The 15301-nt window shown below is 36.7% G+C and overlaps 1 protein-coding gene across 1 annotated transcript in view; it reads right to left on the minus strand.

Annotated features, from left to right (window-relative positions):
* Positions 1–200: 200 nt before the first annotated feature.
* Positions 201–15301, minus strand: part of LOC139136750 (high affinity cationic amino acid transporter 1-like) — a 34272-nt gene continuing 19171 nt past the window's right edge. The window contains 4 exon segments of the mRNA XM_070704565.1: positions 201–4219; positions 4733–5788; positions 5791–5884; positions 6455–6903. Of these exon segments, the coding sequence (XP_070560666.1) occupies positions 4059–4219; positions 4733–5788; positions 5791–5884; positions 6455–6903 (1760 nt within the window). The 3' untranslated portion in view covers positions 201–4058.

Consider the following 15301-nt stretch of genomic DNA (forward strand, 5'->3'; position numbering starts at 1 on the left):
TTTAATACTTAGTGTTTTGTTTTAACAAGACCAAACTTTTGGTGGTTTTACTTTCTCAGAAGACACCTGCAAGTATGTTGTATATTGCTTTTTTCAGCCCTTTAAACTGTTTCTACGATATCAAAATACAATCGAAAAGTGTTTGAGTCTGTCTTCGTACATAGTCACCCCGCTAACAAGATGGACTTCTGCACAGAATATTTTCATGCAGACAAATTTATTTAACATAGATTCATATTTAATTTCAATCACGAAACATTCAAATACAGTAACTTCTTAACACAATAACATAAACTATAAATTAAACTGTACTAACTCAATTCTGAGAGACTGGAACATTGTTTACTCTATAAGTACAATAGACTATTTTGAATAGTAAGTGACACCAACATTTTATACTATTCTGCAAACTGCACTGTACAACGATATTCTTTCACATTCAAAAAATATTTAAAGAGGTAAAGAAATTATTTATTTTTCTGTAATTTTGTATTCTATAACATTACACTTGGCTGAAACTAGGATGTATTATAAGCATGAAAATAATAACTCAGTGATTCAAAGCCTTAAAGATGAAAGTAGGCGATTTCACTTTCGTTGTGACTTGGTCGACAGGACGATTTTGCATTAGTCTAATCATGATAAGGCGTTTGATCAAGACCGCTTTAGTTCTTGACTTTGTTCATGCGACCTCGTTCAAGGACTGTAATTTATGCTTTATCAACGGTCAAGACAATGCCCATAAAATCGTCATGATAAAAGACAATCGATATCCTAGCCGGTGGTGAAGAAAACATTTTGACAGCAAGGTGAAAGCTGCTACGTTTCGGAATCGGCACTTCGTCAGTGCCCTTCGTCAGCAACTGACGAAGGGCTGTGTACGAGACTTCCAGTTTGTTAGTTACCTTTCAAAATGTATTTACTCGCCGATGGCTCGGATTTCAATTTTCTTAAATCGTATTTGTGAAGTTTTTAAAAAAAATCTTGTTGAGGTTTCATCACGGCATCTCTGGTTTGTGAGTGTCATGCTCTTCAAGAAGCCGTAGCTTTTCAAAATTACTGGGATACGTCTCACAATTATCCCTGCCAATCTTCACACCTGATATAACTCTGAAAACACACTGCTCTCATCTCAAATGTCGACTCCAACTTCGTAAGTTCAAAATGGAGCAATACGTACCTAGTTAGGTCTAAATTAAAGTAGTTGACTAGATATTGACTTTAAGGATTTGACGTCTCCAATTGAAAGAAATAAGGTTTTTTGGCTTGGAAACTTGTGTAAACACGAATAGGGAAGGAAACTAGGAAATGTAAATCATATTTTTTTCTCACACTTTCATAATTTAACTTTTAATCTTGTAAATTTGTGTTAAAATAGCAAATAACGTTGTCAACTGTCATCTAGTAGTAGATCAAGTATAATCGCTCAAAAAAAAAAAAGATCGTGAGTCATCTCTCGTCTATGGCGAAAAAGAATCGGTCACAGGGCACAAATTAATCGGCGAATATATCGAAGATGCAGTTTACATTACCAAGTACTATTGCAATTCGGTGACGTTCATTTCTGTAAGACAATGTTTATCAGTATCCTCCAAGAAATGTGTTATCAATGGTCGTTGTTCTTGTCAATAATTTGCGTCCTTTGTACCTGGTATTATGTATACGGAGTACTCCCGGAAACAGTAGACCGCGATCGTTTTCAATGTTAGGTTTGAGATCATAGAGGAGGCTTGGAAAACAAAATTGTGTAGATTTGCTTCCCTTTTATCCCTATGCAATTATTTAAAAGTAGATCCCATCACGTTATTAAATGGTTCTCGCGTGAGGCAAAGTTTTGCGTTTTGTCAAGTATATGCACTACATTAATGGTGATCAGACTTGGTCTTCCTAGCATGTTTATAGTGAGGGTTGGAGGCTGATATAAAAAAATGGAAAAATATATGTTGATAATTAACCTGTCCCTTTTGAAGAATTTGTTCTGCATGACATTTTATCCGTTAACTGGACATGTAATAAGTATGGGAAAGATTCGGTCAAGGAATAAGACTTCAAAAATGTTTGGTTCCACGTATTTGACATTAAATTGCTTAGGGTATGTCAGTTAAGTTGTGAGTTGAGAGTAGATTACTTCGACCGAGATTGTATGCAAATAATATTTCTGAGAGGAATATTACATCACGAAATATAGACAATCATCAGTCTAATTCAACGAATTATGTTATAATACATGAATCCTTTAGTCTAAAAGTGCCATTCTCAAAAATAATTATGACTTAATTCACGTGCAAAATTTTTTCGGAGTCTACTGGTCCATATAAATCATGAAGAATACAAAGAGACGTTTTGTGAAGGAATCGAAAGTCAGTGAGTAACAACAGAATCAATCCACTGCAGCAATAGGAAATTCAATACTCTCCAAGCTATAGGGTATTAACTGCAGCATATATGTACACTAAATACTGATGTAATATTTTGCCAATTGAATATCGGACATAACATATCGTACATCTATACTTTGTAAATGACAATACATGTAGAAAAATAAATGATATGTTTATTTATGTAATTGTGTTCATTGTTTCCTCAAACAAGTATTTCAGACAAAAAACCACGGTAACTTCACTCCATTGAATCGGAGAGTTAACCTGCTTGAACGTAAGTATCGTAACATCTAGAGTTTGCTGCTGGCAAGCTTTTGGAATATACGATGCACCGCGTCTGTAGTATCTATAATTATGAATGATACACAGTGATTCATACCGACACGGCAAAATATTGAAATACAATAATAACAACATTGTAATATTTGCCAACTATAAATTTCGCCACAGTACTAGTACTATTAAGGCTTTTGTTAGAGGTTGAAATACCACCTAGTGTTAACCAGGGCATGTTTTTTTCTTTACGGAAACAGTTTGTTTAAAATATGGCCACCATATCGATGACCCGGATAGTGATATTTTGAGACCTAACGCATTCTAAAATATGTTGACGATTGTGTTTACTTTATAAGTATTTTCCTCGCGCGTTACAGTTTTAGCGACACATATCAATCTAATATCGTATTTACATTTTGGAAAGTAAAGAAAAAGGAGTTGACTTATGCCTATCTCTACCCCAGTACAATCTTGTATTAGATTGATATGTGTCGCCTTTTAGACAACACACATCAAGCGTATTTTACCGAAGGACCAGGGAAACATCGAGATGACTGAACCTGGTCCTGAGCCTACATTCAGAAAAGAGCCCTCATACGACGTCTTCGTAATCATCTGCTCAGTTCTAAAGAGAGCGTTCTCAGATGTGCACGTTAAGTTTTATTTTTTACTCTTTGACTGGTTTCAGTGTCAAAATAGAGCTTCTCGCACTTCAAATCATCGCAACCTATCAATCGGTGAGACGAGAAATGCGTATTGTAACAAAGCCTTCCTTAACCTTGCAAAGCTTACCCTTTATTGTAGCTTTCTAATACTATAACCAGACATACAGGAGCTTATTCTAAATACCCGAAGACGCTACATATACTCCGTTGTTTGATGTCAAGAAAACCCTAGGATAACAATTTGATTATATATCATCTCAGAGACATGCATTTTTAAAGATACAATTTGCTAAATGCATCACAAAATCGCAGAATGCATTTCTTCTAATGGAGAAAATGGATTACCTGAATGGGTTGAATTAATAATTTACGAATACATGACTCAAACTTAGAAAACTACTGGAATGATTTATACGTCATGGTGACAGTGTTGATCAACAGCGCATTTTTAAAAAGCGCCCTCTAGTCATTGATACTAAGTATTTGGTCTAAAACGACATGCTCGTTTCGCTCGATTTTTAAATGTCGATTTCACTTTGTTCATGTTGAATACTCATGAACTGCTATACGTGATGTACGTTGAATAGTATTTTTTGTTGATGACACCATTACGACAGAATAAAGTTAATGGAATTGGAAACTATTATACTTCTCTGCAAATGTGTAATTGTTGAGAAGCACATACAATGACCTAAAAACTCTCAAGTAAGATATGTGTGGCAAATTTTGTGCGTATTCATTTGTCTTTTGATTCTGTAGCATCTGGATGTTCGACCGTTGCAGCGTCTTGAAGTTTTGCAGCTTCTCCGTGAAGCAGGATATCCGAACTCATTGATGGTGCCAATGTTTCGTTTTCTGAGCTATGTTTAAGTCCATACAGTAGATATATAGCCATACCTACAAAGAAGAAAAATGTCAAGAAAAGATCGGTTGTAAAAAAAATATATTTTGATCATCATTTTGAGTAATTCGTGGTATTATTTGTTATGCCTTATGATTTGATTGCAGTTCAGTGACGGATACCACCTTTCAGTTTGAAAGTTGGCCAAAAGATGCAACGTTAATATGCCACCAACGGAATTCAATTAATGTATCCATCGTAGTAATTTGTTACGGTTCTCAAGCGGTGATCCCTCCCTAAGGAGTCTAGCTAAGAATTTGTTAAGCCTTGTCACCAGAGATTTCTAATTGATATCTGTAATTTCGGACGTGGAATATTTTGGCAGCGTTTAACATTAAGAAACTGAAGAAAATGTTTGTACGACAATAATATGGGTCAATCGATCGTAAATTGAAGAGTTTGTCGATTTTTACTCTGTTGCTTACATTGTTATGAAGGCGGAATTAGTGTAGAAATTCATCGAAAGGTAAAGATAAAAAATCCAAAGGCTACGGAAGGTAGATAATTACCAATGACCATCCAGACACCGAACCGTATCCAGGTTGCCACAGAGAGTTTTAACATCAGATACACATTGACGAATATGGACAGAACCGGTACATACGGTACGAAGGGGACCTTGAACGACAGCAGCATGTCGTTTTGTGGTTGCCTAGCGATAAGCACGACGAAGCAGGACAATGCTGCCCCGATGATGCACGTTAGAAGAATCGCCCACCAGCTGTGCTTAACGATGTAATCAGTGGCAAAAATGATATGAGCGCATAGAGCAATCAGTAATATGACAGATATAATTGTGCACCAGAGAACGAAACGGCTTGATTTTAAAGATGGTTGTGCCTTGTCTTTTCCACCTTGAGAAGAATCGGCTGTTTTGTCAACCGCTTCGTTGATCACTAACTGACTTTTAATGTCACCGGACACATCATTAAATGTTGATTCAGCTTGGTCACCAATTGAACCGATGGCATCGGCCGAAGCTGGACGCTTAACCCCGTGGTCTTGCTGAGTGTACTTTGCAATAGATTGGTCACTTTTGGATGCAATTAGGCCGGTTTTCTCTCCCACTTTGTGTTGAATGCCGAACTCTCTGTTTTCTTCCTTGTCTAGACCGGTGTGACCAGGTTTGTAGCGGAGAATGAGAACACAAATTGCCACCAGTGCGTACGCCATCAACGTCCCGATGGACATCATCTCAACAAGTTGCTGTAAATCAAGTAGCGTGGCGAGGATTGCCGTTAAAACACCGGAACACAACGTTGCCCAGACTGGAGTGGATGTCGTCTTGTTGATTATCCCAAGAAAGGAAAATATAAGTCCATCTCTTGACATTGCGAAGATGATGCGAGGAAGCGGGAAAATGGACCCCATCATGGAAGCAGTAAGACCACAGAGCGCTCCTACGGCGATGATGTACTTGGCCGCTGGTAAACCTCGTTGTGCAAAGACTTCCGCCAACGGTGCCATGTAAGATAGCTTGTAATATGGCTCCATCAACGTTATAATGGCAGACACACCAAAATAAGCGAGGAAGCAGACGATCAGAGTGACAACTATGGCGATCGTATTGTTCGACCAGGATTTCGCGCCTCTTCCCCGGATGTGGCGATGACATCAAATCCCACAAATGCGTAGAAGCATGTTGCAGCTCCAGATAAAACCTGTTGAAGCAGAAAGTTAAATCAGTATTGAGTCAAAACACACAGAAAAACAACAAATTATATAAAATGCAATTAAGTGGATAAAGAGTGTCGAATTCTAATATTGGTCATTTATGCTGAGAACAAATATTTCAAGAAGATGGAAATATTAAAGTTACGTCTGTAATCATAATGGTAATGTGGATAAATGACGATAACACGCACCATGCAAGAAATTAAACAAGGGGCAAGAAAACATTCCACAGTCAAAGTGAGAGTGATGATTGAAAACGCAAAAGAAAGTTAAGGCATGAGATTGAACTGATGCCTCGGAGCATGAGTGAAATGATATTACTATTTTTGAAAAATTGAACGGGTACCGGAAGTTAAAATTTTATTAGAATCTCTGAAGCGCGAAATTTTACCCTTAATTGAAGACTATCGGTATAATAAAGACACAGACAGACGTTGAACTTTAAAGAAGTCGACTTAATTTTCTCAGGTAGTGAACAATACTTAGAATGGCAGGATGCAAAGGAGAGCATAAATAAAGCTTAGTGCAGTTTGTTTAATATCAATGTAGAGGCATACCCCAGATGCGCCATAAGGGAAGAAGCCACCGCCAGCTTTCCAATTATCTCCATCCACAAAGAAACACCCAGCACCTATAATGAAGGCAATAACTATAAGATTGACAACGGTTAAGATGCTGGTTACTACAGAGGACATCTTAACACCCAATGCCAACACAACGGTGATGACAATCAGAAGGGAAAAGGCAAAAAAATCTGGATAGTCTCCGAGCCATGGTTCGTGGAAGTCGCCCACTGTCTTTCGTATAGAGTTGCTAATTGTGCCATTCAATATTGAATCAAAGTACTGACTCCATGCCTTGCCGACCGAAGCTGCACCAATCATGTTCTCCATTATCATATTCCAGCCAATCACAAAGGCCCATAGTTCGCCGACAGTAATATAACAATACGTGTACGCCGAACCAGTCTTGGGTATTCGTGCTCCAAATTCAGCATAACACAAACCTGCCAAAACAAAAAAGGCAATAATTTATTTTGATCAGTTGTTTTGAAATGTCGATTTAAAAACAACCTTGTGTTGTTCGCATCTTTCCACTGTGGAATTAAGCCAATTTTAAAACAATTCACTTTTTCTTCTCCAGGGAAAGACGAATCTTGAACATAGTTAATAAAAATAGCGAAAATGAAAACTTCAAGAACCATTTGCTAACACCTAATGCAAGGACCTAAATTCGTTAGTCGCCAGTAAAATTCAATTATGCGAACTTATATGGTACATATGATTACCTTAAAACAAACGTATGGTGTAATTTTTATAGCAACTTTTTCCACCAGCTACAAGGGTTGTGCAAAAAGCTGCAACCAATAATTGGTCATTAATTACGAGATTATAGACATAATGTACATGTTACTGTAGATAAATATAAATTGCCTTAATTATACTTAACAAAATGCTAATTTGCATTGTATTGACTTGCATCATAGGTCAAAAGAGGACTCATCATGTTTCCAAATGTTAGCACATATTATATGAGTTGGCATTGTCAGAAGCCTGTACCCGAAATACACTTAGTAATTTCTCATTTTCAAGATTTTGACATCTCATCAAATCATGACATTTCGTCCATTGTCTGATTACTTGCACCAGTTCTTCCGTCTGTGAGAGGACATTTTTCAGAGACATCATAAACTCATCGAACAGAGACATTGAAATTTCTGTCTTTCCTACAATATCGCTATTTGCCTGGGATGTTCCGGTGTTTGTTATTTATAGTTTTTCGGTGATCTTATAAAAGCACATGTGTGCCACAGAGAATAGATGAGTCCTACAGAGGATAGATGAATGATAACCCACAAGTAATGCTTTGCGAAAATCAATCATTTATCCATCAGAGAAATTTACATCTGTGCACGATGTGTCTCTCAGGAAGTGATCCCTTCAGACTCTTGACAATATAATATATTTGGTGAAGGAAGCATGGAGCTCACAGATCAAACATTCCCGTAACTATTGATACCAACGGCGCAATTCCTATTGACGATATATTCCTTATTTGGATTCTATTTAACAATTTTATGTTTTATTTGTATCCTTAACGTTCGTTGAAATGCAAAGTACTAGTATTGCAAACACAACTCCAATATACGAATGCATAGGTTTACAAATGGAAATTTCCGACAAAAATCCAGGTATCAACATTTAACAAAAATATTACACTAAACAGGTTGTGTTGACATGTCGAGCCATGTGTATGAGCAAATACAACTATACTATTTCACAGAGACAATAAATATACTGGAAAATACGCCCCAAGTTACAGCTAATGGAGCTCCATCTCGAATGGTTTTCTACCTAAGTGTGTTTTATGAATCCCGATGCGCTCCCGTTATCCGACTGTTGTTTTGGCCACAACGACCCAGGGATGATCAAGATTACGATGACGCATGCGCTTTGCGCCCAACTGTCAATTAAACATGTGCAGGTCAACAGAGTTTCTAGCACAGAGCATTTTCAAGGAATCCCATTGGAATATTTCACAATCTACGGAAGTACGTATTAAATAAGCTGACATCATTAGAGTGAGAAGCAGGTCGACGCAACTGTATTCAATTATATTAAAGTGACAATAGTAATATCCGCCGCTCACTATTATAACATGTTAATTAAAGCTGCTGAGGAGTTAATTATATGAAATGCAAAATGTAGGAACTAAAAGGTACAGATATATCCGATTTTTGCCTTTGCAGCTTTTCCCATTGTAACCACAGCGAGACTGTGTTAATGCTAATTAGTTAAGAATATCATTCGCATATTATATCTATGAAAGGCATTACATTCAGATTTTGATTGGCGAGTGCCCGATGTATTATTGAAAATCAGACATGTCGACGAAGCCTAAGAATAGACTGATGTACTTGAATTGCATGTTACTGGTATCCTTGAACTCTGGACCAAAAATTCGTTAGTTTGCCGTCAATATCGGTGACCTAATTCAATCCATTACTTATGCATAGGTAGCTTCACCTATTATGTATGTTTCTTTTGGTATTGACTATCTGAAGTATTTCATATGAGATTGATAAAGGGACAGCTGTTAGGAGTAGCTGTATATTGAGAGAATGATAATGGCATTGATAAGAGTGCTGTCACGTATCAACTTTCATCAATGCGACATGTCAGCATGTATATAGCATTTACATACATCCTGTTATTTCCATCATAAATCATAAATGTTCGAGGTTTCATATATATATATTATATATATATATATATATATATATATATATATATATATATATATATATATATAAAAACACAAATTACTTGAAATACAAAGTAATAATATATATTACTTAAGTTCCATGCATCCTGCAATCTTCAGACGGAAGAGTCGTCTTTCTTCACACTCAAAATAAGTTTCAATGTTGAATTAAATTCGATCTCCGTGTGTGTATATATATCTGAGCATCCTTATATGTACTATGTATGTATACATATCACGATAAGTAGTCGAACCTTGCAGTCTGATGTTATGCAATGATAAAATAGCATCCTATAGCGGAACCATACATTGTAGGCTTCATCTTATTCAACAACAAGGATAGAAGTTTCCAATCGTTCCTATGTGTGTGCGTGGTAAACAAATACGTGACGTCTACACCTGGTCAGGAATTCACTTCAAAATTCTCACACTGTAACACCGGGGTATGGATGACGTCGATAGTGCATCTTTGTACGTCAATTTAAGTCACATGATTTCACAAACAGTTGATTTTATCGCAAAATCGTGTTCATTACGAGTTTGTTCCGTTGTCAAGCAGACAGGGAGTTTTTTTCCGTTCGAGTGAGGAGCGGCTATCACATTCAAGGTTACAGGGTCGATGCGCCTTTGCTTGCGGAGGGGCAAGAAATTGACATCAATACAGTGTACTGCTGAAATAGTTCTGCCCTGCGATTCTACTACATTATGTGACCAAAATAAATCATTGACCCTCATACTTGTGATGTTGAAATGTGAGAAATTAAGCTGCATTGTTTATTATCTCTTCATTTCATTACTAAGTCTATACCACAGTCAAGAGGAACTCTTGTTATGTCACTATTTCAATATTTCAAAGCGTTTCCGGTGCAGATTCATCACCACCTTTTCCAAGTTGAAACATCTGCTACGTGATTCAACACTGTCTCTCACGTACATGATTTCACAATTTGCAGCAGTACAGGCATGAAATGTATACCTGTCACTGTACACTAAAACGTTCGGCGTAATTATCTCCTACCACAATTTTAAATCCGCATCTTGCGTTTCCTATCAACAAAATGCCCTTTCCCGCATTTAAGCCTAATTGGCACTGCAATAGGTTGTACACAGCAACTAGCATCACTACTGACGTCATTCCACTTGTTAAATGCTCTCGCCCGAAGAAAAGACGGTTGATTGCTACACCATCTTGAAAATATCAGTATGTCATATGTTGTCTGCGCTCAGGTATCAGACCTGAAATTGTATTATGTGATCACAAGTACATCTTTTGTGAAACCATTAAAGGGACAAAGTCGCCTATATTTTCATGAATTTTGTTTGATACGAGATACTATTTATTCTGTTTGACATGTTGAAAGATACTAAATGAATGGTTGACCATGCATATATTCGACCCCCGTTTTAGACACGATACATGAAACCATGGCGAAAATGAATTAATGGCATGACCAATAATTCATTTTCGCCATGGTTTCATTTAATTGTCGAAAATCGAGGTCGAATGTATGCATGGTCACACATTCAATCAGTATCTTTCAACATGTCAAACGATATAAGAACTGTCTCGTATCAAACAAAATTCATGAAAAAATAGGCGACTTTGTCCCTTTAAAAGAGAAAGATTGGATATGAATGGGAGACGGTCTCTTTATCTGAAACAATTCAATTTTTCGTATACACGCGGAAAAAATTTGTAGTATTTGATAGTATATGCATACGTATGGATTGATGAATGAATAGATTCATGGATGGATAGATCAACCGATGTATCAATAATAGATAGATAGATAGATAGATAGATAGATAGATAGATAGATAGATAGATAGATAGATAGATAGATAGATAGATAGATAGATAGATAGATAGATAGATAATAAATAAATAAATAGATAGAGAGATAGAGAGATAGAGAGATAGATAGAGAGAGATAGAGATAGATAGATAGATAGATAAATAGAAAGATAGACATACATACATACATACATACACACACGCATACATGCACACATACATACATACATACATACATACATACATACATACATACATACATACATACATACATACATACATACATACATACATACATACATACATACATACATACATACATAGTTTTTTTCACATGTAGTGTGCATGCTTGACCAACCATTACATTGTACGTGTACATGACAATTATATTGGCAGTGTTATAAGGCAATAACTTGATGATCTTGCAATTCTATAATTAGGGAAATCGACATGCATATGCGTTTTGGTCTCGGGTGACGGAACACGGACACGTTGCGTGAATACTCAGTATGCCATTAGTTTCAGTTCACTGGCAGGGATGTTGGATTATCTTTCGAATCTTCACGCCAGGGTTTGTGACAGCGTCTGAGAACATAACAGCCCCATTGTTGTTACTTTGCTTGATTGGCTGTACTATCTATATCGGCGATATACACTATCTTATTAATAACTTTCTTTGAAAATCGCCGCTGGCTTTATTACTCACATACTAATTTGAGTAACGAATTCGTTACTCCAGCAAGCATTTAACGTTCTCTCTCTCTCTTGTTGCTGAAAATTGTTGTCTCTGTCGGATTCAGTAAAAACTATATTTGTGGTATAATTCAATCATTTTTGTTTTTAATTTACTGGATTATGTAGCCTAACTTTCATGATAAGATATTCCTCGTTTTGGGTTCCTAATTTGGACATTTAGCGTGGAAAATACTGCATTCAAAATTGTGAAGCAAAATTCTATGTCTACAGATAATATGCTCTCTCTCTCTCTCTCTCTCTCTCTCTCTCTCTCTCTCTCTCTCTCTCTCTCTCTCTCTCTCTCTCTCTCTCTCTCTCTCTCTCTCTCTCTCTCTCTCTCTCTCTCTCCATAAAAACCTTGGCAATTCCATTGGGTCCTTCTATTCGCCCGTTATTGTCAGAATCATTTAAAGTAATTCAATGTATTTAAGCAGCCGACACAGACTTTTTGAAAATTCACATTCTGAATGTATTGAATGCATTCCCCAGAGATACTATATAATTTCATAATTTAATGTGATATCTTGATGATTCGCCATTCAAACTCTTGTGCTTTACAGTAACCTATAATTCCTGTCCTACATGCACTGAACACATCTCTGCACCAACAATTTGTGATTTCTCACTCTATATCATGGCGCAGGGGTTGATTGATAAGGCAAACGTGAAAATGCCAATATTTTACAACAAGATGCATACAAATAAAGAAACTAATCTTCGAATGCGTGTACTTTTTCAAACGAAATTCTACAGAAGCAACAAAAGGACTTACTGAAGACGTTTAGCGTGACAAGGTTATTATCATATTTGTTGATTGTCTTTTGCTTTTGAAAAGATGCACTCCGAAGGTAGTCGTTTAATATTGAATATAATATAAAACCCAAGCAGCCATAGCAAGTAGTAAGCTTCCGGAACCAATAGCATCAGCGACGTAGGCATACTGATATGGGAAAGGACTGATGCATATTATTTTAACGACTTCCGACGTCAACCAGGCTGTAAAATGAATCAATCAACCAAATATTCATTGCAATCGCGCAGATCTGGAAGTAAATTCAACATTGGTGAGCTGACTATGTGAGTACAGCCACCTCAAGAAATCCGACACTTGCCAATGACGTCCCATATCACCATGGCAACGGATTTTACGTCTCCTTGTGATAACATTGTCGGAATAATGATGTTGCCCCCGCGTTCATGTCATCGCATAGCATTGACGCAAGTGAAATGTGACACCGTGGCAAAACAATATGCAATTTATCAAGTCCATCAAATATATAATAAGAAAAAATAATCTCAAGAGTAAACATACGATAGTGAGACGCTACGTTTTATTAACAGCACCTGGCAGTTTAAATTATGTCACATGTAGAAACACCTGGTGTATTCTTTGGCAAAAATAAATTAAAGGTCATGATATTGTGAGCAGAATATACGAAATCCGGAAAACATTTCCTCGAACGTTTAGCACACGATTGAAACATCTCCTCACGTCAAATTTATTGATAGTTCATTTTATGGTGAATGACTTCAAGGGGCACGGGTCAAATAGCTTTGGGAATATCAGAAGTCGGCACGCTTTGTAAATATTGAATTCGCTCCGTCGCTTCAGAAACCTTGTCGCATCTATTGAAGTTTCTCCTTTCGCTTGAAGCTTCACATGTGCCTTGAAGATGACTTCTGTCACCGTGGATCTATTACGAATTTTAAACAGTCAACAAAACATTTCATACATGCTCATAATACGTCTTTTTAAAAGCAAAGAAAGAGTAGAAACTAATCAAATAATGTGGATTTACGTGACTGGACACAACTGTTCTCACCGTGTCAACACTAATTATGCAATTAAGCTTACATTACCGTAAAATGATACCCAATGTCGACGTTTAGAAGATGTATTGTATGCCTTGTATTATTTATTCTTACGAAGTCCCGTATTCTTTCTTATGCTTGAGTTTCAACTTCCTGTACGCCTGATTACATTTTAGTCAAACGATCATTAATTGCGCTTATGTTCCGCATAAAGTCATTGCATTGGATCAACAGGCAGCCGTAAGATCTGACAGGCTTGCCGACTTTTCGCTTCAAACTCGCTGCTAATCTCAATATAGTTTGTTCATCTGTTCATTGGGATACTGTAGTCACAGTTATTCCTACCATTGCATTTTCAATTACTTTTTTTAAAATGAAAAACACCCTCGTAACATAATGACATTCTTCAGTTACATGTTGAAATTATGTAGTTAATCATACATATTGCTCGAGCTCATTCAAGCTTCTCAGGGGAAATAATTTCTTCCCAGAGAAAATTCACTAATACTCAACTGTACATTTAAGTTAATTGGTTCCTGTATGTGGTATATAAAAATACTGTATGAAAAAGTACTACCTGCAGATTATGTAAATTGGGTTTTAAGATTGATGCGTTGCACAATATCACTTTTCAAAGTGTATTCATGATATTAACTTTTCCAAAAATAGATGGAAATGCCGATATTTTAGATTACTCACTTATAGCGAGACAGCTTATTTTGCATCAGCTTTCCCTTATTTGCATATACGTCACAGGACACCGTAAATGAGATGACCATCATGTTGAGTTTTCTTAGACTCCTTGACAGAATCAACGAACATGTAAATCCAATACTCATGCATGCATGCGATCTTGATCTCGTCAATATCATGAAATTAACGTAGACAAATCGACCTGTTTGTATGAAGGCAGCTGCAATGATTAATACGATCAATTGCTATGTATATTGACAAGTTGTTAATTGAAATATTAAGTTGTAGAGCGAGATCATCGCTTTGAAAATCTACAATTTCGTCTTCCTGGTCAAAGCCCTTGCATATGTTATCAAACAGTGAAAGTCTGTATTCTGCTTTCGACAAAACACCCAGCATCATTCTTTGACATTTTACTGTTTGAATGCAAACGGCTACATTTGATTTAAGACTCAATTATAATCTGGTAAAAGAGGAAACTCGCTTGACCTGTTAGGTCGATATGAGGTAATTTGTCAACGCCTTCGCAGAGCATCATGGTGAAGAGGGGCGGTAAAAAGGCAAAATTAGGATTGCATCATGCTGGCTATTTCCACTCGCATGGTCAACACGAAACCTATATACTCGCACATGAAAGGAGTCTAATATTTGCGGCGTCAAAATTTGATATTTTGTATCTCATGAAAATCTACAGACACCCTGAATTGATCAGGACAGATCTTTTGACTTATGATTTTATAATTATAAACGTGTAATCATCAGTGTGTTGTTGCTATTCTGTTCAATTCATGTTCACGATATACTGTACAAGCATGAAAATAACACCAAATTAATCCTACTCGAGGTAGCGATGCGAGTTAATCGTGATTGTCAGTTTGATAAACACGTTCGCCCATGGCTATTTTGATCAAACTCTGCTGCGATGTCCAAGCGTTTGTAATTTGCAGTAATCCTTTAATGCATGTCTCCCTTTCGGCTATATGAGTGCCTTTGGCCAAATTTTCTGTCCTTCGAAAGAAATAACCTTAACGTTAATAGCTGGCGATGTTGTTTTTCAGCCATTCGGTAATGACTATGATATACATGACGTTGATAAAAATAAAAT

The sequence above is a fragment of the Ptychodera flava genome, chromosome 7, assembly GCF_041260155.1.
Source record: "Ptychodera flava strain L36383 chromosome 7, AS_Pfla_20210202, whole genome shotgun sequence".
Classification (NCBI taxonomy): Eukaryota; Metazoa; Hemichordata; class Enteropneusta; family Ptychoderidae; genus Ptychodera; species Ptychodera flava.